A 16,812-nucleotide genomic window follows, 5' to 3' on the forward strand; every position below is an offset into this window, starting at 1 on the left:
TGCACAAATGAGTCCAAGCTTTATTCCTTCAGAACATAGGTGGAGTCAGATGAATCAGAATGTTTTGCTTACATAGACCATGGGTTCAAGGGAGATGAATAGGCATGTTGATGCAACTTGAAACTTTCACCAGTTTAATAGATTGTCTGTTAAGTATCCAGGGTGATCATTGGTTTCTTCTTCTGCTGAAAGACAATAAAGACAAGCTATGAGGGGAGTAATGAGCTGCATGAAAAGAAAAGTCTGAAAACACAGGCAGTTCAGCTGCTAAAGTGATGGAGAAACCTGAGACATAACCCTATTGTTTGTAACTACCTGGGAAAAGCAGGGAGTTTTGTGATGTATGTAGTGATGATTATGTTTTCTGTGTTACTGGACTTTTAAATACATGAAGTTTGCCTGCTTGTTAGAAACCAAGGCTATATATTATGTCAGGATGAAGGATCTTAAAGACAACGAAAGAGATGACATTTCTAGGAAGGAGACAGCAGTGTATTTGTTCTTTTGTTGGGCGTTCTCCTTAATCTTTAATCAAAAATTAAAATCATCTGGGTTGAAAATGTATGCCTGATTCTATGGACTCTGACTCTCTCATCCCCTAGCACACTAAAAGATTATGTTTTTCTGTACCAGGTTTTCATAAAAGCTGTAACCAGACTCTTCACACTAGAGTTAAATGATAAATCAGAACAATCAGAAGAGTCAGTCTGGGGGTATAGAGGAGGGGGAAATACATGTTTTCTGCTGAGATTTGGGTCATTTAGCAGTAGAGGGGAAGGCTCTCACACCAACAGTAGATTGAAAAATGGAAAAGAAAAGCTGCTTAAAATTCTGAAATGTCTAAATATTTCCATTTCACAGGTTTCAGAATTTGACCTATTTTTCATTTTCTTGAAATTCTTTCCTCAAAGTTGTTTTCTTAAAAATTTTTTTGCTTATCCAAATGAAAACAAAAGTCTGTAAAGTTTATAAATGGCAATGAAGAAATTATAGTGAGAAAGTCAATTGGTTGTTTTTGTGGGAAGATTTTTTTTGTGTGGAAAAACTTAGCTCTGATAGCAAGATTATGAAGGACAGGAAGACGAATGAGCTAGATGAGAAGCAGGAGCATGGAGAGGAATATAAAGAAACCAGGGGCCAGATCCTCAACTTGTAAAATGTCAGAACTAAAGCAGGGGTTCTCGAACTGGGGTTTGGGACCCCTCATGGGCTTGTGAGGCCATTACATGGGGAGTCGTGAGCTGTCAACCTCCACCCCAAACCCTGCTGTGCCTCTAGCATTTATAATGATGTTAAATATATTTAAAAGGGTGTTTAATTTATTAGGGGGGTTGCGCTCAAAGGCTTGCGATGTGAAAGGGGTCACCAGTACAAAAGTTTGAGACCCACTGAGCTAAAGATCTGGCCCAGGGTCCGTCCGGTGGAGTAGTGTAAGTTCATGGCAGAGCTAAGATCAAGTAATTTTGAACTGGCTCTTGAAATGAAGGGGAAGCTTTGGGGGATGAGAGGTTTAATGGTTACATAAGCACTGTATCTTGACAGCAACATTTCTGTACCAATCTTTTGTGCCACTAGAGCCATGTTCAAGTATGTTGACCACCACAATTAAATCCAAGTTGGGTGACATTCACCTTTGCACAAAGGGCCAACAGAAAACTTACACACCACTTAAGTCCCACTTTTTGTTTTGAGGGCTTAAATGATTAATAGGTTTTGTACTTGCCCTCTACAAGGGAGTGAACTGGACTATAAGAGTCTTACCTTTCTTTCTGATTTCTTTGCAATGGAGAAAAGTGCTTAGGGCTCAATTCTATAGGGGATAGAACGCTCTGGCCTTACACTAACACAACACATCTGTATGCGCTTATCTTTAAGGAAGTCCTGTTGACCTGTTTAGGCTATTGATGGCTTAATTAAGCACATTCTTAAGCACTTTGCTGGATTACAAGCAAAGTGCTCAGCACCTTGGAGGATCAAGCTCTTAATAAAGACAAGGAACTGGTGATTTGTGGCAATTAACATTTCCAGTCACACATGCTTAATCAGGTCTGTGGTTTCTCCTCTTTTCTGGTTACAAGGCTGACACTGGTTGCTTTTTCCTTGTGAGCAATAACGAACTAGAAAATACAGCTAACTTTCTTTGACAGGGCTTGAACTTTATGTGGTTTACTTCTGTCATGATTAACACACAAGGCCAAATTCACTAGGTTAAGCAGGTCCACCTTCAGCGTGCACACTGTGTACAAGATACTCTGTTTAATATTAAGAGCTTTCACTCGATTCTGCCATTTTTTGCTCAGGCAAAACTCCCATCTTAAAAAGTCAAGGAGGGTTTTGCCTGAGGCAGAATGGAAGAACTGAACATTTTTCTTAAAATCAAGCTCAGCATATTGGGAGTTTTGCCAGAAAAGGACAGGACTGGGCCCAGTGCAAGTGAATATATATAGTGTGAGATTCTGTGCTGGGCTTGTTTTTACTATGTAAAGAAGATGTGTTCTTAACTCATGTTAGCTAACCCAGGCAAAATTCTAATGAAGATAAGACAGTTTGTAGTGTTCAAATGAGTTAGCAGGTTGAGTTAGAGGCTATGGGAGAGTATAGGGTTTACCTTGACTCAGGGCTGCCCAGAGGATTAAGGGGGGGCCTGGGGCAAAGAAATTTCTGGGGCCCCATCTATAAAAAAAAGTTGAAATACTATAGAATACTATATTCTTGTGGGGGCCCCTGTAGGGCCCGGGGCCTGGGGCAAATTGCCCCATTTGTCCCCCACTCTGGGCAGCCCTGCCTTGACTTGCTAACACATGTAAAAACTACAGACTGCCTTGTCTCACTAAGGTTTTCCCTCGGGTTAGCTAACTCAAGAACACACCTTTTTTTTCATATTGAAGGCAAGGTCTCAGAGGCAGAGCATAGAATTCACTGCCCACGAGAGGCTAAGGGGACTTTAAACCACTTTGGTGCCTTCCCAGTTCCAGGCTGTTCCTGGGACTGGCAAAACCCCCAGCATAATTTACACAGCTCTGGGTGCCTGTCTAAGTTACCACAGCCTCCCGGGGCTTCCTATGGCCACAGTGCTGCTTGGTATCATCACAGCTCTGCGTCCTGCAGCCCCACCTCCTGCCCTAGCCTTGCCCTCAACATACCCCCAGCGCCAGGGCTATCGTGGGTCCTTGGGAGGCAGCCTTAGAGCTGTCATCCACAGTGCCTGTGGTGTGGCTTTTAGGGCTTTTTTACATCAGTCCAACCCTTTTACCCGGTGTAAAGGAGCCAGAGTCGGGGGTACAGATCTCACCCATGAACTGTACTCTGCAGAAACAGGAACCCAAAAGAGAAGTTTGCTATTGCAAAGTCAAAGTCACTATAAACAGTCCCTGGAGCCCAAACAAACAAGTGTCAAGGTAACAAGAAGTGAGTCCAGAATTATGGTGGCTAAATTAACCAACGGAAATGAGAAAAGCAAACAGCAAAGCAGGATAAGCCAACATTTATCCTTCCATCCGTTCTCAGATATATGTCCCAATCTCTCTTACTGTAACTTCTAATACAATATGCTTGAAGGCATAGTTTGTGCTTGCAATCAGCCAAATGAGATTTTCTCAGATTTATTTTGAAGCATTAATAAATGGAGTATTCATAAATCCCTTAGAAGCTCAGAGAGTAAAATAAATGATGCTTTTACCTTCTTGTGCTTTCCGTAAGGAGTTAAGAAATAGTTCTGCAGCCTCCGACAGAGATATAGGATTTGTATTTTGGCTGCGTGTTTCTGGAGAGACAAAGCCAACACACTTTCTCAGATCTAAACCTATGCCAATGAAGCACAGTTAGCCAATGTGTGTCTGCAAAATTTCTGCATTTCACATTCTGCCCTTGCTTTTTTTTTAATCTTTACAACTTGAGAACAAAAGGGACATTTTAAATATATATATTTTTGTAGGCTGTTTCAGTCACTTTCTATATAATTCTCTGCCTGAAAATAGCCTATTAAATTGCTAAGAGAAAACAACCTCATAATCTACTTAAAGAGGAGGAAACAAATGTAATTCTTCCTAAAGCCCCCTTACAGAGTGAAAGGTACATTCTCTTTTTGCATATATTCATTATCTAATTGTAAGGTTCAGTTTGCACCATAAATATAGTCTAAATGAATGTTTTCTTTACTGTCATAGTTTGACATGTTACAGTAATCAAGAACATACCTTTATTTTATTTTATTTTTTGCCAACAGAGATAGAAAGTTAAGGGGACTGCTTGTTCTCTCGCTTATACAAAGTAAATCAGGAATAATTTCATGTAAGATGATGCATTTAAACTGGCGTTAGTGAGAGGAGACTTAAGGCTGTTAGTCTTTCCAATGAGATTTTTGAAATGATTGAACTATTCAACTCTTAATATTTGCTGTTCCTTTGAATTTGATTCTTAACAAAACAAAACATTAAAAAGTAGCTTCCCTCCATTTAATTTTTTCCATTGAATTACCTCTTCCTCCCATGAGAGAATGTTTTGTTTACTGTTAAACTGAAGCTTTCTGCATTTCTTATGCACCTGCTGTTCACATCTACCTGATCAGTTATGATGCACATCATTTTTGGGAGGGAGGGTGGGTTATGCAGATGCAATAATATAATAGTTATTCCCTTTTAAAAAAAAATTTCCAGATGAGCTTACCTAGCTGCAATCTGTCATAGAGGTCCTTCCTCTGGCTCTCATCTGAGATGAATCGACGTCCCTCTAATAAATCAATGGGAAGGGGGTGAAAATAAAACACCATACCTATGTGAACCATAACTAGAGGTCCCTAAAATAGTAATTTCAAACTGTTTTACAGTAATGTTTAAGCAACCATACAAACATTCTAGTGATATATAGCTCCATCTGCCTGAGAGCCATTGATTTCAGCGCAATCTAAATCATAGAACAGAATGTTTTAGCTGAGCTACATTCTGTTCCAAAGGGCTGATGATTTTCAGCCTTTTCCATTGTTTTATTAACTTTCTGTCGGAGTTGTGGCTGAAATTTACCAGTTTCTTCCTTCGCCTGCCTTTTCTGCGCTATCTTCCTGACACACTATAAATCAACTGCTTTTAAAAGAACACTGTCATTTTTTAAAAAGAAAATATGTGATACTGCAAACAAATTACTCTGAATGTGTCAGTAATAGTAATAAACAGATGATTAGTAAAATTACAACACATTATTAAAAATAGCAGTTTATTTTTAAATCAGGGGCCAAATTCTCTGCTGGCATAAATGGAGGCAGCTCACTTGACTTCTACAATTTTCTCCAATTTGCATGAGCAAATATTTTGTCCCTTAATTTTTTTTTAATTATTTATGCTGTGTGCTTTTTGCATTTCTATGAGTGTAGATTATGAAATCCATTTCTTTGTTTTTTTGGTCTGTAGGAAGGCTTACTGTTAGGTTCTCGTTGTATTGTTTGGGTGGCAAACACAATCCAAAATGTTTATTTTGTTTAAAAAAAAAAGGTGTTTACACTGGATTGTTTAAAATAATGGCAAAATTTCCACTGGATCTTAGGCTTTTTCTTTAAACCACAAAATCTCAATTTGGATCCAAATCTGATTATTAAACACTATCCCTTTAATGCTGGACTGACAAAAATAGATTCATTTACACAACACACTACCAAGAAAGAGGCAACACTGCCATTCCATCAGCCATAGCTGATGTCTCTTGTGGTATGAATTTCCAGCACAAGCCAAAAGATTTGCATTAGAAAATTCTGCTGCCCTGTTGTTTGTGGAGATGCTTTAATAAAGCACAGGAGAGAACAAGGAATAATTAAATACGTCAAATTTTTGTTAAGTCTTTTAAAAATCAGTTTCAGAGGGGAAAGTTATTTTTTCCAGCAGATGTAATGACCAATCCGCAATTACATTGCTTTTGGAAACATTTAAGCATTTTTTGTTCCAAAATTACAATTGTTTTTCTTTACAAAAAAACAATAGCAATGTTTTTAAGGTAAGACGGGATCACAGTCAACACATCTCTATGATCCTCTGAGCTTCCATCTCCACTCCCCTGTCCTGCTATTTAACACCTCTCAGTTTTCTGCTTGTGTTGAACAAAGCATATAAAGAGTAATCCATTGGTAGAGAAGTTACATTCCTTAAAGCTGAAATAGCTTGGGACTTACGTGCACCCTTTAAATAGAGCATAGCCTGAGGAGTCCAGTTTCTTCTTTGGAAGTGACCCTTCACACCAAAGAAGAGAAAAGTGACCTGTTATCACAGCCCTGACTCTAACAACAAGCACCACCACTTTGCCAACAACCACCTGTGACAGTTATTAATACATGTACATTCATTCAGATAAAGCACTTTACCTGAGGAGCACTCCATGAGTAAGAGATGAAAGAAGCTGCAAGGAACAGGGCCATGGCAGAAGCTGTCAGTCTACGCAATCCCTGCACAGGACAAGCAACCACAAAGACATGAGAAATTGCATCCTCTCTGCTCAGGCATCCTCTCTGCTCAACTTCATCTTTGGATGTTATTCCAGGCCCCCTTTGCTTCTAAAGCCCCTCTCTTCCACTGATTACATCATCTCAGCCAAGCCACATCAAATTTAAGGAGAGGTTGGATATTAATATCAGACCATGTGAATTTCACATATGGATGTAAATTATCATTGACATGAGAACTTTGTGTGCTTTTTTTACAAATATGCAAGGTCCTTTTTTTTACAGATATGCAAGGTGAGGAACATGGTCTATAAACCCAGACAGAGAGAGAGATTAGATTATATATATCACCAGTTTTCACTCAACCCAGGATGATAATGAGATGATAGGCAAATATCTCTATATTCCAATGTAGGGGACTTGGCATTTCAAAAACAGTAAGGCAGATCACTGCTTTCTCTGTACGTAAACGTTGTTAAACTTGGTATGAGATTTACATCAACCAGGATATTGAATGATCACACAAATGATATTGTAAACTCATATTAAAATCTTGGATTTTGCACACTGGCCCAGCACTTGCAAATGAATATACCGAACACAAATCCTACGTAAAGCAAGCTGAATCTCTAGTTTGTATACACAAAGCAAGCCTTGTTTTTCATGCATTGATGCACGTGACAAGTGATAGCATCCAGCTATTATGATTCACAGATGTTTATTTGATCCTGTCTGCTTTAGAAGTCATTGTGCTATTAATGGTTTAATCTGTTTGGTTTACAGTATATTGAAAATCACGATAACATTTTTACTTGTTTTCTAACTTAAAAAAAAAACCCTACAAACCACCCCGTTGTTCCTAAAATAATACACACAACTAAAACTGTAGGAGAAACTACTATTTACCAAAATGTTTCCAAGTATCAAAAGCTTCTGACTTACCTTCATACTTAGTTCCCCTGTAAATCAGTAGTCTTGGATAGGGTGAGCTAGGATTGTGTGTTAAAAGAGATTTGATCTGTTTGCAGTTTGGGGGTCCCTTTTTAAGTCTTCTGAGTGAAAATCCCCACCCTGTTTACAGTAGAGTGGAAGAGTCTACAGGGACCTCTTGTCAGCCCTGGCAATGAAGAAGTAGAAGGTCTGATGCCTCCTCAGGGGGACGTGCAGAGTTGCAGAGAGTCAGGGAAATGATTGAAGGGCGGACCCCACAGACATGGAGATTCACCCCATTAGCCAGGTGACTTTCTGAATACATCAATATCACCACCAAAACTTCTCCCACAAGCTTCCTAGTAAAACCTCACTGTCATGAAGAACGATCAATAACAGCAGCCAGCAGCAAATATTAATAAGGATAACAAGCTCTTGCTTTGGGTAACCTGTCTATTGTGTATCAGGTTGGCATTGACAGCGGCGACTAAAAAGCGACCCTGCCAAAAAGTTAGCAAATTATTCTCAAAATTCACAATCTGCCAAGGCGTGAGAAAAGAAAGACTGAAAAAAGTCAGCATGTCCAGTGTAGCCAGTTTTAATGCTGGCTAACATAATAGGAATAAGTCTCTTGTTCTTTTTTTCTGTCGCGCTCTTGCCTGTTGTTTTGTTACAGCCAAGCAAAACCAAAAGGATAAGCAGAATTTTTAAACCATTAAGCCTTACTCCCTTTGCAGTCTTGACAGTCACAACTCCATGGAGGGGTTGGAGTAAAAGACCAGTTCATGGAATAGACCTTCCTTGAGCAATTAGAGCAACAGAACAACACAGACAACCATGAAAGAATGGGAATCTAGAGAATTAGGTGTCAGACCCTGATATTAAGGTCCTTTTATAAATGATTAATAGATGTTACAACCACATTAAATACATGACAGATGCGTGTTACAGGTTACTATATGTGGGTTATAGTTCATGAAAGCTTATGCCCAAATAAATTTGTTAGTCTCTAAAGTGCCACAAGGATTCCTCGTTGTTTTTACTGATACAGACTAACACGGCTTCCACTCTGAAACCTATAAGGACACTAGTAGATGCAATAGAATGATATAAGTCATGGTTATAAGCATCTTGTTGGCCTTTTGGAGTCTAAAGCAACATATAATATTTGAGTAAACATTTGTCAAAAGATCTATTCATCATTTATCAACCCTGTATAAACAATGTATAAATATACCCTTTATATAAAGAGTGACTACATCAGATACTGGTCACTCTCAATGACAAGATACTGAACTAGATGGACCACTGGTTTGATCTTGTCTGGCAATTCCTATCCCTCTAGGGAAGGAAGTAAATATTCATACTTTCTATCCCAGCTTCAACACTAACTGTTTGTGTGACAAGTGTCTTCACTTTGGGGCCTACATTTCCGCATCTGTAAAATGGGAGCAATACTTCCCCAACAGGGGTGTCGTGAAGGGAATGGCCAGAGAGCCACGTGAGCAGGTGAGCAATAGAAGAGGCAAGAATAATAGTAAAAATAGTGCTGTTCTCACAGATAGGGTTGTCACTGTGCATATTTATTAGGTGACCAGGCCTGTAGCCAAAGCAGAAAGAGTCTTCCTAGCTTATGATAAATGCGTGCTCATGTGGAGACACAAGTGGGCAATGTGCAGATGGGTTTTGTTAAGGTCCATAGCTTTGCTGACTTTGGGGCTTCTTTGGCCATGGTTGCCCTCTTCAAGGGCTACCTGTGCCAGTACTATGCCAGATGCTGGGCAAGGTTGGGTAACAATGGTACAGAGTTGGAGTCCTAGTTGCATTCTGGGTGCAAGAAATAAGGGGGCAGCTTAGGTTATGTCTTCACACAACCAAGGTGATAGTGGTGGCACTGCATCAGCAGTCCATGTATCTGTATCCTTTAAAAAGGATAAGTCACAATGCACCCTTACCTAGCAGAAGGGATTCTACTTGCATCTTCTACAAGTTGAAGTTTCCAGTGTTTGTCAGCATCTTCTTGTCCATGACAAAACAGGGACATTCTTCTGGATGTTCAAGCCCTGGCCTTAAAGAAGGGCTTTCTGGGTTGCATATCATTTAACAATTACACACACAGAAATGCTAAAGCTAGGCAGTAGCCATTCACTTTTGTGGTGTAAAAGTGGCTCTGTACAGTCTTTGCTTCCATTTATACTGCAGAGGCAAAATTAAAATTCTGCAATAGTCAGTGGAAAATTAAACCCACGTCTACAGTATTTCACCTGTGGATACAGCCAGCCAAACTGTGAAGATCTTATAAAATAGATGTAGGAACAATGAAGATTGTTGGTATAAAAAGCTGAGCCTCACTCACACTGGTATAATCTGGAGTAACTCACACCAGTGTAAAACTGGCGTAAAAAGGAAGACAAGCTGAATGTTCATTGTTGTTGTTGTTGCTATATCATCATCAAAACATATGACTACTGAGCATTTTTAGTCTCAAAGTACTTAACTAACACTGAGTCTTTAAATTTCACAAAACTGCTGTGATGTAAGGAATATTATAATCCTCACTTTACATATGAGGAAGTGAGACACAGTGAGACTTACGGTACAATTTTCAAAAGTGCCTAAGCAATGTAGGCACCTCGGTACCATTCATTTTCAATGGATCTTACAATCCTAAGTTATTAGGACTTTTGAAAATTTTATCTCAAATGACTTGCCTAAGATCATACAAGAAGTCTGTGAGCAGAACTGGGAACTGACCCCCAGGATTCCTAAATCCTAGTTTAGTGCTTTAACCTAAAGACCATCTTTCCTCCCTTTATAGCATCTTTCATGTCACAATGCTTCACATAGTATAGATTTATACTGTCCACAGAAATGCAGCCACTTCTGCAGTGATATATGGCATATGTTTAACAGCACACAGTAACACTAAACCAGGGTTTTTCAAACAGGGGTCACCGTTTGTGTAGGGAAAGTCCCTGGTGGGCCAGGCCGGTGTGTTTACCTGCCCCGTCTGCAGGTCCGGCTGATAGTGGCTCTCACTCGCTGTGGATCGCTGCTTCCAGCAGCCCCCATTGGCCCGGAGCAGCGAGGGGCTTCCCCTACACAAGTGGTGACCCCTGTTTGAGAAACTCTGTGCTAAATAATATTTTAAGATGGGAAACATGCAACAATATACATGCACTCAGGGTGCTTACATACACAATTTAGGCACATACAGATGTGTATGTGAAAATACATGCACATATCTTTGAAAAATAAAATATTCTGTAACTGGGTTATGGATCATAGCACTTTAAAATGATACATGTCTTTTCTTTTTGTTTTGACAGCCCAGATTGATGAGTTCCACATCAAATGCTTGACATCAATCCTGCCATTTCTTAGCAGATTCACATCAATGAGTAAGTGGCTTTGGCAAGTAATCAATACTCTAAGTGGTGGAGAGAAGCTCCCTGTGGCAGCAAGACCCCCTCATTAGAAGAAGCATAACATATGCTTATTCTGAAAGACGTTCAAAAGGCCATTGACCTGCCTACCATGACATTGTAAATGATGAAACCCAAGACTCTGTGACTGAGCTTGAGTTCTGAGATACTTGCAGGAACACATCTGTGAGCGATTGTTAACCACCGGGTTCTGAGCCATGCGGCCAAATTCAGGGCATACATCACTTATTGCTGTGATCACTGTCTATTGTGCTGACCAGTATTGTCCCATTATTTCCTTGTGCTTCCTGGCCTGTTTGTAAACAGTCTCAGAGGCCATCTTTTTAGTCTGTGTTTATGCAGTGACTAGCACAATGGGGGTCCTGGTACATGACTGTGGCTCCTAGGTGCTAGAGTTATGCAAATAAATAATAATCTTCACTCTATACCATATTTTCTGTATACATGCGGTGTTGCTAACTCTTACGATTTTATCACTAGTCTCATGATATTTTTGAGTTTTTTTTATAAAGCCCCAGCTCTTGTGTCATGTTATTATGGGAAAATCTCAGCTTTCATTCTTTTAAAATAAGTTTGTTTCGAGCCCTCCTGACTGGGGAGAAAAGCTTGAAAATTTGCAGAGCGCCCCCTGTTTCAGAAACTCAAAGCCTAAGAAAAGCACCCGAAAATGTGTCATTTTAAAAACAATCTCATGATTTTTGAGTAAATCTCATATTTCTGGAGGCCTGACTTGGGATTTTTTGACTGTTTGAGGTATGAGTGCCTGATTCCAAGTCCAGTGCTTAAGCTACAAGACAATCCTTCCCTTTGTCCAGAGGGTTTCTGAAAGGAGCTGAGGTACACCCTGGAGGTACAAGTATAGCGCAAGCAGCAGCACTGCAAGCTTCAGAAAAGCCAGTATGCAACTTGATATTGCTTACGTAAAGGGAGGTATTGCTTATGCAGGGAGGTAATAGTCCCTTTGTTTAGGGCACTAGTGTGAAATATTGCGATATGCCTAGAGTACAATAATTCCTTTTAGTAAAGGGAAAATCTAAGCCAAATATCAGGAAAATCTCTCTGCAAGAAGTAGAATGCTACAAAAAGTTAGTTTCAAGACTTTGCAAGTTTGGAAAGGGCAGCTGACCACCAAATACTAAGAAATATATAAGTGCTTTTGTGGTATTCGTTGGCTCAGAATAAACTCTTTAAAGCAGGAATGATAAAGGATTGCATGTAACATCACAGAACACACATTAGAGAAGATACGCTTCTGCAATGACAGAAGCACCTAAGGCCAAGGAGTCATTTGACCTTTGCTTCCACCCCCATGAACCTGGCAGAAAAGATTTTTGTCTTTGTCAAGAAACTACCTGGATGGATACTGACCATGCTAAATGTTACTCACGCAGCCAGCCCTTCTTGGCTGAGTAGTCCATTTGTCACACAATCTGACTCATGGAGCCAGACAAGAAATGCTGTCAAATGGCTTGATGCTGACATTTGATTGCAAACAGTGGATTAAACTAGGACTGGGGCAAATGGCACAGACATCTCAATTTCACTGAAGGGCTGAGGGATAATGGGACAGTTGGGTATTGTTATTATATCTTGAAAAGGCTAACCAAAGTTCTTGTTGAACAATATCAGTTCAGAGAGGTCCACAAAACATACAGCCATGGGGTACAATTTAGCTTTGTGTTTGACTCCCATCATTCAGGCTACAGGATTTCTACCAAAACAGAAGCTTTTTTATACCTTCCAAGAGGTAACTGTAGTATTAAAAATTTGCTATTTGAAACAGAAGTAGGGTGCTGTTAAGGTTGGTTCTGTTCTTGAGGTAGAAGCCATATGTCTTGTTTAGTCCGGTAAGAGTCTACCCCTAAGAAATGTACTGGACAACCAGATGTTTAGATAAATAAAACTCATTTTAATGCCTAGTCATTTTGTTCCCCAAGTGTTTTCTTTTCTTCCTTCAGAAGGAAACAAACAAAATAGTTCAACTAGTACTAAAACAGTTCCACTAGTACTCCCATAGTGCATGGTAAAATCTTCCAGAATGCCCTGATTCTGGGATTGAGCTGGTATTTGTGGGAGAGGTAGCCAGCATGAAACTACCATTTCCCATCAATCCCCTCCCCTCTGAGCTTTGATCCTCCAGGGAGACATGCAGGTACAGTCCCTTTCCCTGGCCAGTATGGGTAGAAGGCAGACATTTTTTGAGGAAAAACTCTGACCTAGGAAGTAAGCTCACTCTAGGGAAACAGTGGCCACGTGGAAACTGGAAGCAGCAGAGAAACTGAATGGTGGGAAGGCTGCTGGGGAACAGTGTGCAGAACAGGCTGCAGCAGAAGCTGGAGAACCATGTGTGATAAGGTTGTGACTGGTGGATGTTGTAACTGGGTCAGGTCTGTGAAGAACCTGTAAAGTAGCAGCAGAGACTGAGCAGAGAGCCCCTGCACCGGGGCCCCAGTGAGACACCCCGCTATTGATCCTGGCTTCAACACCTACTGGTTACTATTTGGCTCTAGCAGAAACTGGACCAAAAAGTCATCCAGGTACTAGGTCAGAGGGGCTCTAAAATTCTAATGGATTGCTTACCCCCCAGGGCCCAGATAGGAACTGCTGTTATAATTCCTTAAATTGCAACTGGTTAAGCTGCTGTACCTTCCCCTTTCTGCCAGCCCTAGTAAAATACCCCATCATTTAGCTACATGTCAGACATTATTAGAACCCACCAGGCCTCCTGCCAATAGGGCCTAACATCAGAAGGGCCGTCCGTGCTTGCCTCCAAGTTGCAGTACACTTGACGCATTACAAGTACCTTCAAGGTTTGGGGTACTGTAGCACGGAGCAGCTGTAACGACGACACTGGTCATACCCCAGTTGGTGAATTTGGCTGGAAATGTTAGGGTGCAGATGCCAGAGGACTACTTGGTGGGTCAAAATAAGCAATTCTGATAACAAAAACATTCTCCTGAGCCCTGAGAGGGGACATAGACAGGGCAGTGCTCTCAGAGGTCTAACTTCATGCCTTAAGCCTATTCCGGGGGTGGCCAAAGCTTGGACCACTGGATCAACCATTTTGAACGAGCTGTTGGAATAAATGTTGGAATAAATGGCATGGCCCAGGAGGTGTTTGAAGGACTGACACATGGTACGCATCCAAGGGCAATATGTAGGGTTACCACTTTTGAAATGCAGGTTTGGGTTGTGGGGCTGTTTCACTGATGCGTAGACTTCCGGGCTTGGGTTGGTTGCCTAAGCTCTTGGGTCCTCCCACTCTGCAGTGTCCTACAGCCTGGACCCCAAACAGAGCCCAGAAGTCTACACAGAATGAAATAGCCCCACAGCCTGAGCCCCACGAGCCAGAGTCAATTAGCATAGGCCAGCTGTAAGTGTCTAATTGTTGTGGAGACATACCCAGAGTTTCTGCCTCCTCTCCCTACTAGCGATAGCCCCTGCCCAGGGCCAGAGGAGCCCAGCACCCCTGACAGGCAGTAGAGGGCAAAGTGGAGCCACTGGGTGGCGGGCAAGGAGAGGCTCCCAGGATGGCTGGAGAGCTCACAACCATTCCTGCTCTCAGCTGCCGCAGATCCCCCACAATCCAAGGCTGTCAGACCCCCTGGAGTATTAGCTACACAGATCCCCCCAGGACTGGGATTTGGCAGTGCTTCTCTGTTTCCATCTGGACAACTCCATGCTAATAGTGGGCTGCAGTGCCTATTGCAGCTGCATAGGGTCTCAGGGAAAAAAAGGTTGGGAACCCCTGTAATAAAGCACTCCCTTTCAGCTTAGTCGTAGTGTAAACTCCTGAAATGCCATAACGTTCACACTAGGTTATGCTTGTGCATTTAGTGCTCACAAAAGATACTGGCTTAACAATCCTGCTGACTGAAACCTTCTGCCCACAAAGCAGCAATGGTGTGGAAAGCAGCAGAGCAAACTTCCCCCCATGCTGCCCAATCAATGTCCTTCTACCTTTGCCTCAGAGGGACCATCTCAAAATGCAAGAGGATTTCTTGAGCAGTCTCCAGCCTCATTCAAACTACCAACAAGAGTCACCTGGTTGAAAGGTGAAAACTATGGGGTGAGTTGTGCAGATCTCAAATTATACACTCTGCTCAAGTTCCTTACAGCTGCAGGAACCAGAATGACTCCTGAGTAGAACCAGAAATGTCCCATTATCAGAGAATCACAAGCTACAGTGGGTTATTTTGTTCCTTTCATCATTGTTTCAAAGCTAAGGGCTGCCTAAGGCAGTAAAATGCTGTAGGAAAGAGTGAGAAGGTCAAATGGATTCATTTAGCACCTGGAAGTAAAGCAAGAGCCACAGAGTGGGAAATTGATACATGGTACAAACCTAATCAAACTTATTAACCACTGAGAGTGAAATGCAGACAGTAGCAGGTGTGTGTTTGAAACTGATTTCTATCAAATGGGTTTGCTGTATTTAGCCATTTAAATGTATTGCTAGAAAACAACCATAATCATCCCACTTAGCCTTTATTAGTAGGATAGTTAAAATGGATTCTGTTGCCCTGCTCAGGTTTTAAAAGAAGCAGAGTAGAATTTTTCCTTCCCCTTGTATGTAATAGTAAGTAGAAGCTGTTCAAAAGAGTTTCTGTGAGGGCTGTTCTGAAATGAGAGTTGAACAGGACATTGTCAAGATTAGGATGGTCACATCTCTTTACTTCTGGTTTGATTTTATCTGCTTGCAAATTCAATATTCTTAATGGGTGATTTAGCTATAACTAATGTTTTTAATCTTGTCTCCTTACAAAAGAGTGTATTGTCAATATTTGACAACAAGGGCAATCATGGCATGAAGATGGAAAGATTTGTTTGTAGCATCTAAAAACTTCTTGTTAAAACAATAGGAAAATGCAGGATCCTGTCTCTTGAGTAAACATCTTGAAATCAAGTATAGATTCAAGAGCTGTATTTGTATTACTTTTCATCAAAACCATGGTAGCTTTATGTTTTTTGAAATATTCTGCTAAAAGGTTGCATATCAGCTAGTGTAAAAAATACTAAATATATTAATCAGTCTTAGAAAAATAAGTTTTTGGGGGTGTGTTTCAAACTGGTTTAGTCAAAGGGGGGAAAAGTGCCCCCAAGATGTTTTAACTCATGTCTTGGTTGTCATTGCTATGTATCACTCTGAAACAGTTTGAGCTTAAAATGTGGCATTGCTTTTAAGGCTAAAGAATTGTTTATATGTATGCAGTAAATTCTGAACCATTTAATGGTAGTGGAAAATAATCCTTCAGTCGCTTATTATTTCCCCACTAAAATATCTGCTACTATAGCAAAAATGGAATAGTTTGTCTTCTGAATGTGTCACCTGTTGGTAATAAGATCTATTTCAATATATTGTAAAGGAGCTTTTGGGTGTCACTAATTGAAGGGCGTAAAGCTAGCTAGTGGCAGCCCTGGACAAGACATATATTTAATAGGATTCCTGCCTCTTATCTTTGGATAAAGTTGCTCAACATTATATAGCTGTTGTAACTCTTAAGACAACACTCTGTTTTTGAGTATTTAAAATAGCTATCAAGTAAAGAATGACTTTCAATGGCAGCTGACACCAAACCTGTTCAGGCTTCCTTGAAAATTTTGCATTTTGAGATGGTCCCTCTAAGACAAGGATTGAGGCAGATTGGTTGGCAGCGCAGAGGAAGTTGCTCTGCTGCTTTCCACATCATAGATGTTCTGTGGGTAGACAGCTTCAGTCTGTCGGGTTATTAAGCCAGTACCTTTAAGCCTAAATACTTATGATCATAGGTGCTGGAGCTGGGGGGCTGGCTTGAAGTGATTTCTACCCTATCCAGGGTTTACAGTTTGGTTCAATGGCTCTCAGCACTCCCACTATACAAATTATTCCTGTACCTCTCTCTTCGATGGTGAAAAACTTCACCCTAAACATAACCTTTCATAATAGATTTACCCTAAACTTTTCAAACAGCTTCAATATTCTAACACTTTGGGTTGACTTATGAAACAGTGGATCTGTTTATTTACTTTAAACTAGTC

The 16,812-nt window shown here is 40.7% G+C and overlaps 1 protein-coding gene across 1 annotated transcript; it reads right to left on the bottom strand.

Moving 5' to 3' along the window:
• SPX (spexin hormone) lies at window positions 1-6,397 on the bottom strand. Its single transcript, XM_050916059.1, has 5 exons — window positions 6,344-6,397; window positions 6,155-6,212; window positions 4,666-4,728; window positions 3,680-3,802; window positions 1-185 (listed from the first exon to the last, which is right to left on the bottom strand). Exons 1-5 carry the CDS (start codon window positions 6,395-6,397, stop codon window positions 127-129), a joined length of 357 nt encoding a protein of 118 aa, XP_050772016.1. The 3' UTR covers window positions 1-126.
• Between the last annotated feature and the right edge of the window lie 10,415 nt (window positions 6,398-16,812).

Source organism: Gopherus flavomarginatus, chromosome 1, assembly GCF_025201925.1.
Source record: "Gopherus flavomarginatus isolate rGopFla2 chromosome 1, rGopFla2.mat.asm, whole genome shotgun sequence".
Classification (NCBI taxonomy): domain Eukaryota; kingdom Metazoa; phylum Chordata; order Testudines; family Testudinidae; genus Gopherus; species Gopherus flavomarginatus.